Source organism: Calypte anna, chromosome 1 (genome assembly GCF_003957555.1).
Source record: "Calypte anna isolate BGI_N300 chromosome 1, bCalAnn1_v1.p, whole genome shotgun sequence".
Classification (NCBI taxonomy): domain Eukaryota; kingdom Metazoa; phylum Chordata; class Aves; order Apodiformes; family Trochilidae; genus Calypte; species Calypte anna.
Window position 1 is genome coordinate 47,181,741 of NC_044244.1, and position 16,698 is coordinate 47,198,438.

Below are 16,698 nucleotides of genomic sequence, written 5' to 3' on the forward strand. Positions count from 1 at the left end.
CTCATCCCCAGCACCAGGTTTCACTGAGACCTGAGCAGTACAGAGAGGCTGTAGGAAATTACAGCCTGTTGCTGACCTGGCCCAGAATAACAGCTGGAAGCATCCACTGCACCAACAAGCAGCAAATGTGGGGCTGCTCACATTCACCAAGAGTCTGTCTTTCTTGTGCTTTTTGCTTCTCCAAAGCTAAAAGCATTCTGACTGTAAAAGAAAATGTTGGTGGTCTAATGTGCCCTTGCTTACACTTGCTAATTTGAACCCAGCTGTTTACAGCAGGTGGCATTAAAAACTCTTCAATCACCACAGCAACACTGGCAGCATCACAATCTCTCCCAGCGTGTAAAGAGCAGAGAGCAACTGTTGCTTCAGGAGCCTGAGAAAACAAATGCTGCTTCTGCTAAGTGTTTGGCATCCCCCAAATCTCCTGAATTCTCCTGGGGACATCAGACCACTTGTTGTGGGGAAGAGCTATACATCATCTGCTCTCTTGTAATACACTTTTAATTCCAGGTGCTGCAGTTCAGCAAAGCCCCAGCTTTGCTACAGACTGCAAGAGCAGTGGGATCTTGCTTAGGGAGATGGTTTGGCTGCTGTGAGCTTTCTGCAAGGTGTGGTCTCAAACTCCTGGATGATCCTTCTGCTTTGTTTTTAAAAAATCAAGCTTATGTTCCAGGTGCAGAGGTCAACCTTTTCTGCTATACACAGAAGAATTCACAGATGGTGTACTGTCAAGAAGACTACAAAACCTTCACTCCAGTATTTTAAAATGTAGGGCTTTTTGATGGTTTGTATTTTTGTTGAGTTTTTGTTTGGTTTGGATTTTTTGTTTTCATTCTTGGCAACCTGTGCTGGGTGGTAACATTGTTCACAATGATGCAGAAAGGGACCAAGTGCCCCATACAACCATCCGTTCACCCTCTTGAAAGAAGGAGGCTGTGGATGCTAAAGAACCCTGCAGTCCCCTGGTAACTTGAGAGACTGAAAAGGCAGCATCTACTAGGGAAAAACATTTCAAAACTGCAGATGTGAAAAATTGGCATGCCACATTCTCACACCCTGGGCTTATAATTTGATCAAATCAGATTTCTGTGTTAGGACTCTCCTCTTATAATGCTGCTATGAAACATTTTCATCAAGAGTCTGAAAGCAAAAGCACCACTGCCAAACCTTGCAAGTAACACGGCAGCTGACAGAGAAGTGCAGGAATTGGACAGGGTTGGGAGGTGAATTATTGCCCCGATGCTGGGCCTGCTCAAACAAAAGGTATTATAAAGTAACAGGTGCAAAGTTGAGTCTTTAGGAAAAAGGCATGTAGGAAACACTTCCCAAATGATTAAATTCTGTTAAAAGCCATAGAATAAAAGTAAATCAACACAGACCTCAAGTGTGATGCCATAGCAAATGCAATCATCTAGATGCACAAACAGGAGAGCACTGAATAGTGAGCTGATTTTGCCTCTGTAGGAGTATTCAGCAGGCTAGTATTACACTTTCAGTTTTCACATTCTTCAGTAAAGATGGTAAAAATTAAATAGAGTGGGAAAAAAAGTAACACAAGAAAACGCCTTATGGTGAGAGCACCTGAAGATTTAAATTGAAGCAATTTATTAACAGAAGAGACTGAAACTAAATTCAGTATTGAGAAGGAAAAGAAGCTTTGTGTAATGAGGCCTAATGAGAATTATGGTCTATATATTAACATTAGAAAAATTCAGATCTGAAACAAAAGCTAAACCTTAGATCATAAGAGGAATTAAGCATTGGTAGAGCTTTCCAGCTGGATAGTTTCTAGATACTTTCACCTAAGACCAGATGACCTTTTTGAAGAAAGGTTTTGCCAATCATTTGTGGGTGACATCACCTGACTGCCCATTTCTGATTTTTTCTACATCTGCTAGTTAAGGAGTTGATCAATTTACACCAGATACCAGTAACAGTCTTTACTTTCACCACATAGAGCAAGACAAAACCTGATGACAGCTTAGATTTCAAAACAACCTTAATCTCCTTCATTTCTGATGGTCCCCCTGGAACATTTCCACTCTAAACTGCTAAAACCTGGTACCCAAATCAGATGGAAAAAACATTTCTCCCCTCATACAGCAACCAACCAGCTGGAAAATTGCTTCCTTATAGTGCTACAGAAAAGCTGATTGATGCCAAAGGACAATGAATATCCCCGGTCACCCTCCATGGGGCCCTAGAGGGTGCTATGTGTTTCTGAAAACTCTGGAAAAGTGCCAGAATTTCTCAGCAGTGTAGCTTGAGATCAGGTATCTAAGATCAGGAGGGTTTCTGCTGACTTTGGTGGAGCTAGGATTTAAGCCACTGATACTTTTTCTGTTGTGGCTCTGTCAAGCACAGACATTGTATTAATCGTCATTGCAAATGGGTCTTATTCTGTTCCCTTCTCAGTTACACCCTCTTAGGCTTTCATCTAAAAGAAAATCTGGGACTAGGCTAGTATCTGTTTTGGAGGGAGTGTCTAGGACTTTATAGGCTGATTTTGCCCATAATTTGATTTCTACAGCTGGAGAAAGAAGAGAGAGTCATACTTTATTTCCTGTCACGGTGTAGCTGAATTATTTACTGCTTTCAGTCACCTTCTGCAAGGTGAACTAAACAGCAGTGCAGAAAGGCAAAATGATTCAATACGGAGCTTAGATTCAATCAGCCTGGATGCTAGAAACCTGTGGCAAGGTGCTGCCATGACCTCTGGCATGTTGTTCCCTCTCCAGCTAATCTGACATACTGATGATTCAAACCCAAGTATTTGGACAAGAGACAATGGAATGTGTGTTAAACACAAAAGTGGATTCAACTGGAAAAGGGCTTTACTGCAGCTGAGAATCTGGATCATGGATGACTTCCCAGTGTTTCCCAGTGCCTGTCTACCCAGTGGTGGGGGCAATGCCTTGGTCACAGGAGCACTGTTCCCTCATTTCTGAGCACATTTGCAGAAAAAGCAAAGTGGGAGAACAATAATTAGGGGACCTGGGAGTCTGGATTGACAGGAAGCTGAACATGAGCCAGTAGTGTGCTCAGGTGGCCAAGAAGGCCAATGGCATCCTGGCCTGTATCCGGAACAGCGTGGCCAGCAGGTCCAGGGAAGGGATTCTGCCCCTGTACTCAGCCCTGGTGAGGCCACACCTCGAGTACTGTGTCCAGTTCTGGGCCCCTCAGTTCAGGAAGGAGATTGAGGTCCTGGAGCGGGTCCAAAGGAGGGCAACCAGGCTGGTGAAGGGACTCCAGCACAGATCCTGTGAGGAGAGGCCTAGGGAACTGGGGCTGTTCAGCCTGCAGAAGAGGAGGCTCAGGGGAGACCCCATCACTCTCTACAACTCCCTGAAAGGAGGGTGTAGCCAGAGGAGGAGGGGGAGGTCGGTCTCTTCTCCCAGGCAGCTATCAGTAAGACAAGAGGGCATGGACTTAAGCTCTGCCAGGGGAGGCTTAGGTTAGATATTCGGAAAAAATTCTTTACAGAGAGGGTGATCAGGCACTGGAATGGGCTGCCCAGGGAGGTGGTGGATTCTCCGTGCCTGGAGGTTTTTAAGAAGAGACTGACGTGGCACTCAGTGCCATGGGCTGGTAACCACACTGGTAGTGAATCAGGAGTTGGACTTGACCATCTCAGAGTTCCTTTCCAACACTGATAATTCTGTGATTCTGTAACAACGTGCTATCAAACATATTAGCTGCCTCAGCCTGCCTAAAACTGTAGAACTCTACTCCACGTTAGCAACGATGCAGTCATAGTCTGACCTGTGGGTTACTGAGAGGGAGAACGAGCAGCAAGAATTTGGAAATGCTGCTAATATATAGAAAAATGCTGAATAGTATTAGCTAACCTAAGAATACCTAAAACTGTAATAAAAATGAAGCAGGATCACTGGCCCTCTCCGGAGCTCTGCAACCAGGTGACGGAGGACTGTAACAGAGTAATCAAACATGGTGCTTCGCATAGGAAAATTATAAATATTAATTGAAAGGAGCCTTCAAAACTTTCCTTAAAAAAACCCCATACAATAAAATGTAGCTGTTAAATACCCCAATTTGCCAGTATCAGCAGGTGAAACACAACATCTAAATTAAACTATCTCAGCACTGAGTTCCTGGGAGCATTTCCACTGTCTTTTCAGGCAGTTTCTTACCTGTTATGAAGCTGATGGTGGAGCTGTCACAGCAGCTCAGCTCTGGGTCTCCCCAAGTCACCATGGTGACCCGGAAATTGTAATACCAAGCAGGCAGCAGGTTAGCTATTCTCTATAAAATAGCAGAAGACAAAGAGCAGATCAGGAGAAAAATTCATCAGAGTGAGGTGTGACCTACAAAATATGACAATATTTTTAAATTCAGAGCCCAAACTTCACTGAGCCACACTTCACACAGGGTTATCAGCACACACATAGCCCCATGTCCTACCCACCACAGGAATCTCTCACTGATTTCCAGTGCTGCAAGAACAATTCCTACAGAGAGATCTTCCATCACAAAATTATAATTTGATGGAGGCAGAATATTGAACTGGAAAATGTGGTCTTTTCTATTTCGATTTAGCTGGGTGTTAAGGATAAATTAGAAGCAATGTTTTGGACTGAGATATTGTTGCTTGAAAAGACTTTCACTTTGCATTATCATTTACTATATATGAATATGAAACATAAATTATAAATTAAATAGAAATCATACATTTAAATAAAAATGAGATATAAATGAAGGACAAAATGCAATGTACTTTATATTGCAATAGTGCTGCAATATTTAAGTTAAAATTCAAACACTTCCAATGATAGCACAGTACACTTTGAATATTTAATCTTATGTTTAACTGAAAAGTCACACAGTGTTTTTAAAAAAATCATTATAAAAGCAAACAATTAAAATTTCCAATGAAGCAGAAATCGCTGGTTTTACAGATCTCTGCTTTTTTCAATGGCTTTTTTTTTTTTCAAGGCACTACTAAACAATCTAAATATAGGGCTTGAGGACCATTCCCATTATACTTCTTAGAGAAGTTGTACCAAATGTACACCAAAACCTTGAAGCTGCTTGGACTACTTCTGATATGACCCTGGTGTAATACTGGCATTATCAACATAGTTTTGACAATTCTAAGATCAGATGTAGAGCACAAAATTATTAAAGCAATTAAGCAGAGTGAAAGAGCAAATTCTTCAAAAGTTTCAAAAGTTCTCACCAAGTGATAAACCTTTGGGATATAGTTTTTGATCAAAGGTGTCAAACAGCCTGGTTTATTATGTTTTTCTGTCTCCTCACTGGGCATGACTGTTGTTAAAGAATACACCATTCAGAGAGGTCACTAGAGCACAGGGAAATTTGCTGGACATGGTGTGGGATTCTGAAGCACCACAAGAGAACCCAAAATTCCCCAATACCTAACCATATATTAAATGCCATGACAGAAGAACAGGGAGACATTCTTCCTCTGATTCAGGCTTACTGTTTAGAATTACTCTTTAAGAAATGCTCATTTTAGCTGCAATATAACACTGTAGCATTTCAGATTGAAATTCAGACAAAGGGATTCAAATTTGGCTTCTTTGTGCAGGGATTGCATCAGCAAAGGACAGAATCATCTCCTTTTCTAATGAACCCCATTACTCTGGAAGATTTCATTAATTGATGACTCAGATAACTCAGGTATTAATCTAATTGTGCCGAGTCATGATTACAGGATATTAATTACTCACTTGGTAAGTTATTTTTGGTTTTAATTTCCCTGGAGATTTATGGGCTATATTTACAGTCACATACCCAATTACAGCTAAGCCACTGTAGCCCAAATGACTCCACAAATGGTATTATGCAAATAACTTATAGTAAATCACTGGCTCTCACAAGCAGCAAAAGTTATTGCTCCACTTTTCGCATACTCCCAACTTTCCAAAAAACTCATTTAATCTAAAACTGCTTGCTGTCTTGTGCTGTGGCAAAGAGTGAGTAAAATCTGTTCACTTCTAGAAATATATGAAAAGGAAGAAGAAAATTTCACTGCTGAAATTTCTGCTTAATATCCAGTCTCTCAAAGATGCACAAGTATGTATGTGTTCTTCTGGAGACCAGTCTCCACCTAGCTGAAATACTGGTGTCTTTTTAGCTTCAGAAACATTTTCACAAGAGCATCTCTGAAGCTAAGCCTTCCAGACGGCACACAGGAAGATTAGCCTGCAAGCCTCAAATCCATATTATCAATATTAATTATGTAGATAAGGCTTTGGACTATTCCTCCTGAGGAGATGGGAGAATTTTTTTAAACCTTGACTGACAAACTGACCCACAAACTGAAGCTGCCTCTGGACTTGCTGAACATGCCCGTTTATCAAGAAAAAAAGAGGCTCATCTCATACATCATTGCCTGCTTAAAATTTAGCATGGTTCAGCTGGCAATACCTTACTTTAGAGCAGAAAATGCCTCTAGTATCCTGGCCATTTTCTCTGCTTTGCCTGGAAAAATGTGCCAGGCTTAAAGGCACATATATATACCTATAATGGGAGAAATGCTGGGCAAAGAAAGATCACTAGGTGCCAGGGCCAAAGAGGAATGGGAAAGCAAAAGTCAGTTATAGTCACTTTACCACAGAGGCTGTTAAGGAGATGGTTGCTGCTATTTCATAGTAGGTTGTCCACTCAGAAGTCATCGTTGATGGGTTGAAGTAAAACATTTCTACAACATATTTCCTGAACACCCCAAGGAAAGGTCTGTTCCAGCTCAAAACCACAGCGCTAGGTCCCAGAGGGTAGAGAGTCAGATCCTTTATTCCTGTGGGTACTATAAACCAGAAACTGTAGTTAGTAAAGTCTGCATTTATCACTTACATTTATTTTAAAAGAGTACCTTTCCTTAACCAAGTTCTACCTATTTCTTCTTTACTCCCGATTTTAATTCCCAACAGCTTACTTGTCATAAGCAGAGGCATACCATGTTTTTTCATTACATCTACTTTCCAGAAATAATTAGAGGCCACTAAGTGTTGGCTGCTTAGCTTGAGACAAAGTATAGGGCTTGATTTTTCCATTCTACTTCAAAGATCAGGCTGTTACAAAGTTTAAAATTGCTCAGAAATAAAAGCTTCAAAAGCCATAATGCTTTGGAAGATAAAGGCTTCAAGAAAGAACAGTTTTTTATGTCTATCCCTCCTTCCCCGGGGAATCTAAAGGTGCTGCCATGTATAGCTGTTCTTTCCTCGCAGATGATGACACTGAGAAAGAGAAGTCAAATGATCTGAAAAATGTCACATAGGGGTCAACTTCTGCAACCCTCTCTAGTCTGGAAAGCAATTATTCTTCATGACATAATTGAGGCGACTTACATAAATACTTTGCTAACATTTGCAAGGGTTGCAGAGCCCCAGTTATTTTATGTCGGGTCAGAGCTGAGACCAGCACCCAGATTACTTCAGCCCATGTTGGCCCATGACTGCCTTTCCTCTCATAAATCATTTACCACATCTTTGCTTTTCTTCTCTGAAGTACTAATACTCCCCCAGTGAAAGTGAGGCTTGGAATAAATGGAGAGAACTGAACACTTTTAAAAGTGTATTTTATATTATTTCAGTTTTGTTCATCATTAACCACCACTGATAATTCAATAAAACATTTTGTTTTGCAGTTCTATGATTTCGATTCTATTTTCATATCAAATGTAATACCCTATTATGAAATGAAAACTCATACAACTATTTTATTTCATGAAAACATCCTCTTTATAAAAAGAAGCCTAGAAGATGTTCTGGTTACAGACTGATTGCCATTTTCACTTTAGTAAGAACCTTGTATGGTGTTGGAGGCCACACAAAAGTGTAGAAAAGCAAATAACTTATTTATTTGGGGAATATATGATTTATTTTCTCAAGTGAAAAGTGAATTTTGCAGATTTGTGTTGTAACTGCATCAAAAAAAAAATCAAAAGCTTTTGTAAAAATGGTCCAATTATAGCTATTTTAATAATAAGGTATGTATTCTTTTTACTTTGTATTTTTTCCTTTACAAAATATGCTATAGTCTCTTTTTTTATTATTATTCAGACCCAGTTTATGAAAATATATAAGGAGATTGCCTAGAATGAAAATGCTCTCACCATATTCAGCACTCCAATTCTTAACAGGTTAACTTTCTGGTTTCTCTACTTAACTTTCCTTTTTACAACACAGACAAGAAGCAGAATGAAAAATACGGGAGATCTCCAGATTTTAGCCACCCGGTAACCCAGAGACTATTTGTCTAAAGGAAAAGTTGGGTGACTCAGGTTAAATATTTCTCTGCAAATGTAACTCTATGCACTGAATGATAAGTCTATGCACTCTATGAATCTCTTTCTCTTTGCCTTAATACATTTTGTGATAACCTTAAGAAAATAAATTATATTAAAACTGAAAGATACTTAATTCTATCCTACAGTGACTCTTTATTTAAGGGCCTGGTGGAATCCTGATTTACAGGAATGGGGTAGCAGCTCTTCCTGTTTGCTAGAAAACTGCATTCTTGAAAATGTTACGCTCGGTCTTAAAGCGTTCTTCTTATCTTCAAATCTCAAAGCAGAGAACATCAAGATCTCCTGTTAAACTCAAGAAAATCAAGGCATACACAACTGAAACCACTGAAGTATCTTAGGAGATAAGACAGCTCTCCTGACACTTATCACCGCAGCATGCGGATTTGGGCTACACGATATACATCATAAAACACAGTTGCAATGGGTATCTTAACAGCAGTCCCACACACCTCATGAGAGAGGGAAAGTGAAGTACCTCTGGGAAGTGCCCAAATCTCTTAATGCATCACAGACTACTTGCAGCTCATGCTGACTTCCCCTAAGTGAGGTGATTCCCACCCTAAAAGGCACAGAACATGAGCACTCCTAGAGGCAAACGTATATTCGGATGTCCAATGGTGAAGATGGCTTTTTCCATCTGTTTGTGAATCCTGGCCCTAATTGCTCTCTAGTTAGGTTTAGTAACAGCTTAACATTTAAATGTGAAGTAGCTACCTTCAACTGAAAGAGTATTTTGTCTCCCTCAGTAATGGGTTAGACAATGCAAGAGAAATATTCTCAATAAATGCTCCTTACATTTGAAACTTCCTTCTGTACTCCTTCACAGGCTCTCGGGCTTAAAGCATACACTGCACATATTTAAAAATAAACAAATCAAAGCACATATCAAAGAGGAGAGGCAGGGGTTACCAATGGAAAATGTAACAGGATCAGAAGGTGGTCCAACCAATGGTCCTTTCCGTAAGTAAACCACAACTTGGTACTGGGCACCGGGAACAAGATTTTCAATGAGGCTGCTGCTTGAATTCACCTAATAGGAGGGGAATATACCAGATAAGAGTTATTTACTTGGTTAATTAAAAGTAGATTGAGACTGTACATGAACTACCCCAGTTAAAAAAGGCAGGATTCTGAAGACATCAGCAGCTATAACTCCATTCATCAAGCCCAGAATGTAAAAACTGTGAAAGTGGGACTAGGAATCCTACTTGCCTTGCTGTGTAGGGTCAGGCCTCACACTGCAGACACACTACCTCCTGTCCAAGTTTTTTGAAATATTCAGGCAACATTATTCATATCCAGGTGATATTATTCAGGATGGCATACTTAGTGTGTCTTCATTAAAAGCCTGAGGTTTTTCATCAATCATCTGATTCATCTGCAGCTATTTCAGCTGAAGGCAGTGTTATGGGAAAGGTGTCTTCTCAACCTAAGTGTTAAATGTCTGCATCATGAAACCAGAGAATAATTACTCCCTGCACACTACTACCAAACCTGACTAAGAGACCTTGTGGTTTTTCTTTTCAGTTTGAAACACTACCATTAAAATTTCTGCTGTGGCACACCAGGGATCAGGCAGAATGCCTGACCAGGTGACTCTTGGTTTCATTCAATATGAAAAGTCTTATCTCCTGAAGTGCCAGCTGACAGCAAAGGCACAGAGCAGCTTTGAGAAAAGGACTTCACACTGCAGGCTGGCATTTCCCACTAATATTTTGTTTGCAACCTTTCCAAGTTCTGTATCACAACCACCTTTGCACCAGTGTTTTATTGTGATGCACGTGACCACATCAGTACCAGCACAGATTTAGGGAGGAAGGGAATTTGTCTTTGATGGTTGCTATGGAAAACTAAATTACTCTTAAAGCATGCACAGTGGTAGAAATGGATAGAACTCTGCACTGAATTTTGCCCTTTTAGCCTTGTCAAAGAGAATTCAAACCAACAGACGTTAATAATTCCAGGTATAAAAAAGATGATAAAATTCAATTACGAGGTGGGACGAATATTTGTAATGACAAAAGAAACAAATAACTCTATTTAGACCTTTCTACCTAGTGGCAATAAACACACATTTACTTTTACAGATATCTTCCTTATTCAAGGATTAGCTTTAGGTACTTGTTTTTGAGTTTGTAGATTAATCTTCTATTATTTACTTTAATCATATATATATATATGTACACATATATATACACTTTCTATCTTTGGTTTATAAATATGTACAGTATAGTTTTGCCTCCTTATTTAACGACTGTGCATTTAATGAAGGAAAAATAACTCAAGACTACATGGTGATTCAGGAAAGCAATTCTCAAATAGTCATCTAAGGACACATAAATAAATTTATGGACAATCTTGGAAGAAACCTCAAAATATTTTGACAAAGATCAATTTTAAAATACATTATTAAAGGATGCAGACTGTCTGTGTTAATTTACTTAATTAATTTACTCTGTATTAATTTACTAATCACAAAGTTGAAGGATCTGAAGATTTACTGGGCATGTTAGTGATTTCCTTTCATTCCCAAGGGCAAACTGAAGGTGAAGCATTGTGGTATTTAGTAGACTCCTCCAACACACATATTTAGGGACCAAGACAGAAGCTGTGGCACTGCTCAGAAAATGGCCTTACCAACACGCTAGTAAGGTTACTGAGATGTGGGCTAAAACCTTTCTAGCTGAAGCCACATGCCACTGATCCATCACAGCCACAGTTCAGTTGCATTCACTAAGAGTTTCAAGTAACAGAAAAATGCCACATTTTGGGGTTTAGGATTCTCGGTCACTATAAACATGTCTCACATGGCAGTCCTAAAGAATAGCTGTCTATCCAAAATACAGGCACCCTGGATTGTTATTTACTTCCAAGTGATAACTTTTTTTTTTTATGGATGAAGAGAAAAGCTGATTTCTGATAACTTCTAAGCTTCCAAAAAGTTTAGAGTCAGAATCTGTACTCATATGTAGGAAACCTGAGAAAGAATTTATGCAAGTTGGGTGATAATTATGTATGTAAGCTTAATACAAATGGATTACTGGGTACACCCAAGTGTAATTATGATATGGCACCGTTTTATCTTACTGCCACAAAAATGTCTCAAAGGTGTCAACATAAGTTTAAGCTTGTACAAAGGGTTGGCCACAGTCACTCTAACAAAAAGTGTAGTTTTAACACATGCTTTCATTCCTGAGTGCTGAGTTCCATCAGCTGTGTCCCTTTAGACTGCAACAAGGAGGAACCTACTGCCATGCTCTGCAGCCCTAAGCCTGATAGGGTCCTTGGCCATGATAATCCCAAATTGCAGAGTCACTAACAATTTTTTTTTCTCTATTTGAAAAGGCTCCAGCTTCTGCCCCTTACCTCAGTGCAGTAGTGCTTTTCAAGTCTTTGACTTTCCTTTTGCTTCTGACAGGTCAGGGAGACCACAGACACAATGGTGCTGTTGCTGCCACTCTCTTGTGATGCTGTCCAGGATGCCAGGGCAGTAGTGGAGCTCAGCACCGTGACGGTCACGTGCTGGGGCTTTTCAGTGAGCTCCTCTATCCATTCACCTGTGGGGCCTGGGACACATATCAAAAGCACGTGAACAAACCACTTTATGCATTTGAGGCCCTTTAGTTAAGGCTTTCACCTTTCACAGGATTATTTACTAGGACTAAAAGAGGTTGGACTGACAGCTGTCCATCACCAAAGCCCTCAGGCAGAGATGACTGAAGCCTCTGGGAAGCCTGTGGTTGTTGCTACTTCTAGAAACACAGAGTCATGGAATGGCTTGGGTTGGAAGGGCCTTTAAAGGTCATCTCTAACCCTCCCCCCTGCAATACACAGGGACATCTTCAACCAGATCAGGTTGTTTAGGAGCCCTGGCAAACCTGACCTTGAATATTTCCAGGGATGGGGCTTTACCACTGACAGAAAATGTCACTCTTTAAAATTCAGATGGCAGTGTTCTGTTGCTTACCAGAAAACACCCATCAATATTAGATTTGCTCCAAGGGAATGTTTAGAAGTGGTCATATCAAGCAATGTAAAAATGACTGACAAATATTAAAGAGCAAGCACAAAGAAAATTTTAACCTCTCTACACATTAACAATTGTACTACAGGCTTGATACCTGACAATCAAGCTCACAGCAGCCATCACAGTGTAGAACCTTTTTCTGCATCAGACTTTTTGAAGCACTTAGTAGAGAGCACAAGCTTGAATATAGATAAAATAACAATTTGGAAAATAACTTCAGCTAGTCTAGGTCAAAATTTCAGATATTATTAAAAATGTCAGCTTTTCTTGTCACTTGTCAGTGACACTTGTGACAGCTTTCTCCTTGACATCTCTCTCCTCCACAGGATTCTAATGGTGCTTTATGTTCATTGAGAAAACAAAACAAATGCCAGAACAAGAATTTGGTGTAAGACCAGACTATAAGATTTGACTGTCCAGACTGTTGCCTGTGCTTAACAAAAATGTTGTGTGATACAAGGCAGTAATTTGACAAGTTTAGTCACTGACTGAATGCTACAAGTGAAAGATAAGGGAGAAGATGTGAGCAAATTTTTTTCATAACAGCAGACCCACACCTAAATTATCCACGCTTACATCAGGTAAAAAGAGGAACTGGATCATTAGATTCATCTTTGGAGCCAGTGAAGGTACACATAGCTCTTACAATTCAGATTTTTTTTCATCATGGGCACTAAGGGAACTGAGCTACCTCATATCACAGTCCAAACAAAAAGTCTACTTGATCAGATTCATAAAGAGGAATGGAAAAGCAATTTCACTTTTGGAGTACTTGTGCACATCTCAGATTTGCCATATTACTAGAAATACATTTAAAACCTATAGAAAGTATGAAGGATCTTGTGTTTGTCAGAGTGAGTATAATAACTGCTAAGAATCCACACTGGTTCTAAAAGGCTGAAAAACTGACAATACCTAAAATCACAAATACCCTCCTGTGTTACATGTAAAATGAAAATAAACATAGTTCTGTAACATCTTAATACATTATACCCAATGAGATCCAAGTTCCTCCTTAACCTAGCAATCCATACATCTACACTTTGGATTAATATTTTCCAGTTCCTCTCAGGAGTCTGTCCCCAGTCTGTAGACTTCACAGAGGTCTCTGTACTGCATATCACTTGATAGAAATAAGATACCCTATGTAAACTGGACTAACATTTGGTACTTACAGCAATGCTATATAATTTATTTGATGTATTTATTTAATTATATATTTTAATGCTTTCCATATAGTGAAGCTGTCTAATAACTATTCTGAAAGTAAACCTGACACTGAAATCACAGCCTTAGAGACCCTTTCTCTCATGTCCTGTTTCCCCTTTTCTCTCTGTTTTCCAAGTAATTTCATTCAGCTGTAAAGGTGCTAAAAGATAGGAGCCTCCATGTAGTTCAGTAACATGCAGTCAAGAATTACAATGAATTTAAGCCTAAATAGTATTTTTAAATGTTATGAGCTACTAAAGACACATTCTTTGTTAGCAATGTACTTAAGTACTTGAGTACATTACCTTTTAATATGAATATTTCTGCCAGTCTTAGCCACCATGTGTTGCTTCAGCATTCATAATTTGGAGGAGACACTATCCTTCCCCCTATGTAAAAATGTGTAGTGCTGCAAATATTTCCCTGTTCTCATTGTATGGGCATTTTATAGGTTATATCACTTTCCTTTTGTTGAAAAAATTCCAGAGGTGACCATAGACATCAGAAGAATAATAATCTGAATTCCCAAACACCTGTCTCACTTGCTGGTCTAATTGTCAGTCATCCTATCAGTTTACACAATACTTTATTACTACTTTGTCTTTTACTGAATCAGCAGTTAAAAACCTCTGGGATTCTACAGGGTAATAATAAAGTACGTTTTCTCCTCTGAATTTACAGGCTGAACTATTTCCTCTACTGTTATTTGCACCATGTTCTCTCAGAGACCATGTAATTTTAGAGTTCAGTGTTTAATTTTGTAATTCCCACCCTCTCAGCCTGAGGTGTCCTTCATCGCTAACACAGGACACCAAGCCCCCAGGAACAAGGAAGTTAAGAATATTCTAGAATGCCTATAACCACCAATTTAATCCTTGGAATTAAATCCTGTCTTGGAAAGATGCAAGAGGGGAACCTCTTACACCGAGTTCACTTCTGAACACTGAGAAGGACTCTGCTCTTATTTCTTAGCTCTGCCAAGACAGCATGATGAAGGCCCAGCCAGCTAGGATATAATATCTAACATATATGCAATATATTTCCTTCTCTGGCACAGGGAATATCAGTACAGCCAGACTCTTCTGACCCAGCAACAGATGCAATATCTAACACTGAAGTCACATTCTGTAATTAAAGTTATAATGGTCTGGGACAAAAACATAGATTTGTTGAGATACTTACTGATGTAAAAGCTAAGTGTTTTTGCTGATTGACTTCTCCGAACTTCACAAGAGCCAGAGGAGCTAAACGTTGTTACAGACAACTTATATTTTCCTGGTTCTTTCAGTTCAGCAACAAACTTGTGAGTATCCTCACTTACTGTCAAAAATTCCGTGGAGTTCTCTAAATCATAGGGGGGGGGGAAAGAAATGTTAATTAGTTGATATTTGAAAGGCTTCAGCCACTGAGAAAATTATTTATATCAGAATTGCTAATACTGTTTCTGCTGTGGAATTAGAAAGGACTGGATTTATGTGGTAAATTTTTTTTCTTACCATCAGCACAAGAGCAATTAATGACCAAGGTTGCAGTAAAGATGCAGAGGAACAGTAAGCCTGGGCCAAATTTTCATTCTGCAGAAGGGATGTTAAAATAGGATTGCCATGATTGTACAAGTGAAAAAACACCCTTTGGATGAAAAGAAGCTTCTGGTATTCTATCTATTGCATTCTTATTTTACAAAAAGTGGTATTTGCCTTCAGTATGGGAAGGCTTACAGAATCTGCTTGTCAGGAGAAAGAAGTCATTTGGATAACAGAGATTTCAAAACAGAAAAACCTTAAGAAACATGGTGATTTGCAGCCCTATCACTTGAAATATCTCCCCATCTTCCACCACAGCCTCCTTGTGGCCTAAGGAATATGTTTGGTAGTTGTCCCCTGAGACAGCTATTAATCTGAAGCTAGGATAGCTTTTCACTATGTGCTTTCCAGTCAAGAGAATCTTTCTCAGTGGCAGACAAAACTCCATGGTATAATGTACCTTCTGTGTCTCAAATTTCTATCCACTTGTTTCTCCTTTCTCTGATGCCAGAATAGATATACAACTGCAGTGTACAGTGAGGCAACACTTATAGTAGTATAAATCTTGTATAACAAGAGAGAAAAAATTAACAAGAGATGTACCCCTCCTACCTTACTTTTATGACACCCAGCCAGAACTAGATGCTTCTCAAGAAATACAGATCTAACAAATCCCTCTGAAACCATCGTAGCAGGTAATTAGTAATTGGTAAAGGAGAAAACCCACCAATGGAATTACAGAAAAGTATGAAAAGGGCATAAAGGCTCTGTTTTACCTTCTCTTTCAACATTGATCTGGAAACCATCAAACGCTGTAGGTGGCTTTGGTGGTAACCACGTTAGCACCATTTGTACAGGAAGGAAGGAAGGGGGCTCTGGTGTGACTTTTCCAGTAGTGTTGGCTTCACTGGCCTCATAATCACTGGAAACTGCATTGACAAATTCCTCTTCACCCTCTGATGACTCAGCTTCATTAGACCACAAGTATGGCTGCGACGTGGTTTCGTCCTCAGTGCTGTTATAGCGGTGACCTGGCCAGGCTGCAGATGTGTTTGCTGATGGAATTTCAGGTGGTTTGTCAGAAAAAAGGCTAACTTTTTCTTTCCTTATGATTTCTTGTGGTGCCATGAATGATTCCTCTGCAAAATTCCCACTGTGCTCTTCCCAGTTGTTTCTGTTGATTGGTACAATCTGAACAGAAATGTTTCGAGGTGGGTAAGGAGCTAAAAGAGAAGCAAGGTTTAATATTTTAATAGGTACCTTTCCTGCACCTATACAATATATTAATTTTCCAGATAAATTAATTCTTTGCAGAGAAACAATGCATCTAGGGATATTTTGAAATAACTTGTTCTTACTAAGATTCTCCCTTCTCTTACATATACTTATAGCAGAAGTTATTCTAGTGGGATGAAGATGAGTGTAAAGTCACAGAATATTCAAGAATAACAGGAAGAAAAGTAGATGTGAAGTCACAGTAAATCAGACTTCAGTGCCATTATAGACAAAAAGGCTAGTCAGGTGGGAATTTGTAAGAGTAGATCTTCACTAATTTTATTGTCTTTGTCTTCCTGAGAAAGCTGGACCATCGGAAAAAAAAAACAAACTTCTCTAGAAATGAATTGAAAAATATTTAAAACTAATGT

General features: G+C 39.3%; 1 protein-coding gene across 1 annotated transcript in view; it reads right to left on the minus strand.

Annotated features, from left to right (window-relative positions):
• The window catches only part of PTPRO (protein tyrosine phosphatase receptor type O), a 151,219-nt gene that overhangs the window by 38,575 nt on the left and 95,946 nt on the right, over positions 1 to 16,698 (minus strand). The window contains 6 exon segments of the mRNA XM_030458097.1: positions 4,152 to 4,263; positions 6,597 to 6,790; positions 9,203 to 9,323; positions 11,660 to 11,859; positions 14,712 to 14,873; positions 15,829 to 16,275. Coding sequence (XP_030313957.1) covers positions 4,152 to 4,263; positions 6,597 to 6,790; positions 9,203 to 9,323; positions 11,660 to 11,859; positions 14,712 to 14,873; positions 15,829 to 16,275 — 1,236 coding nt within the window.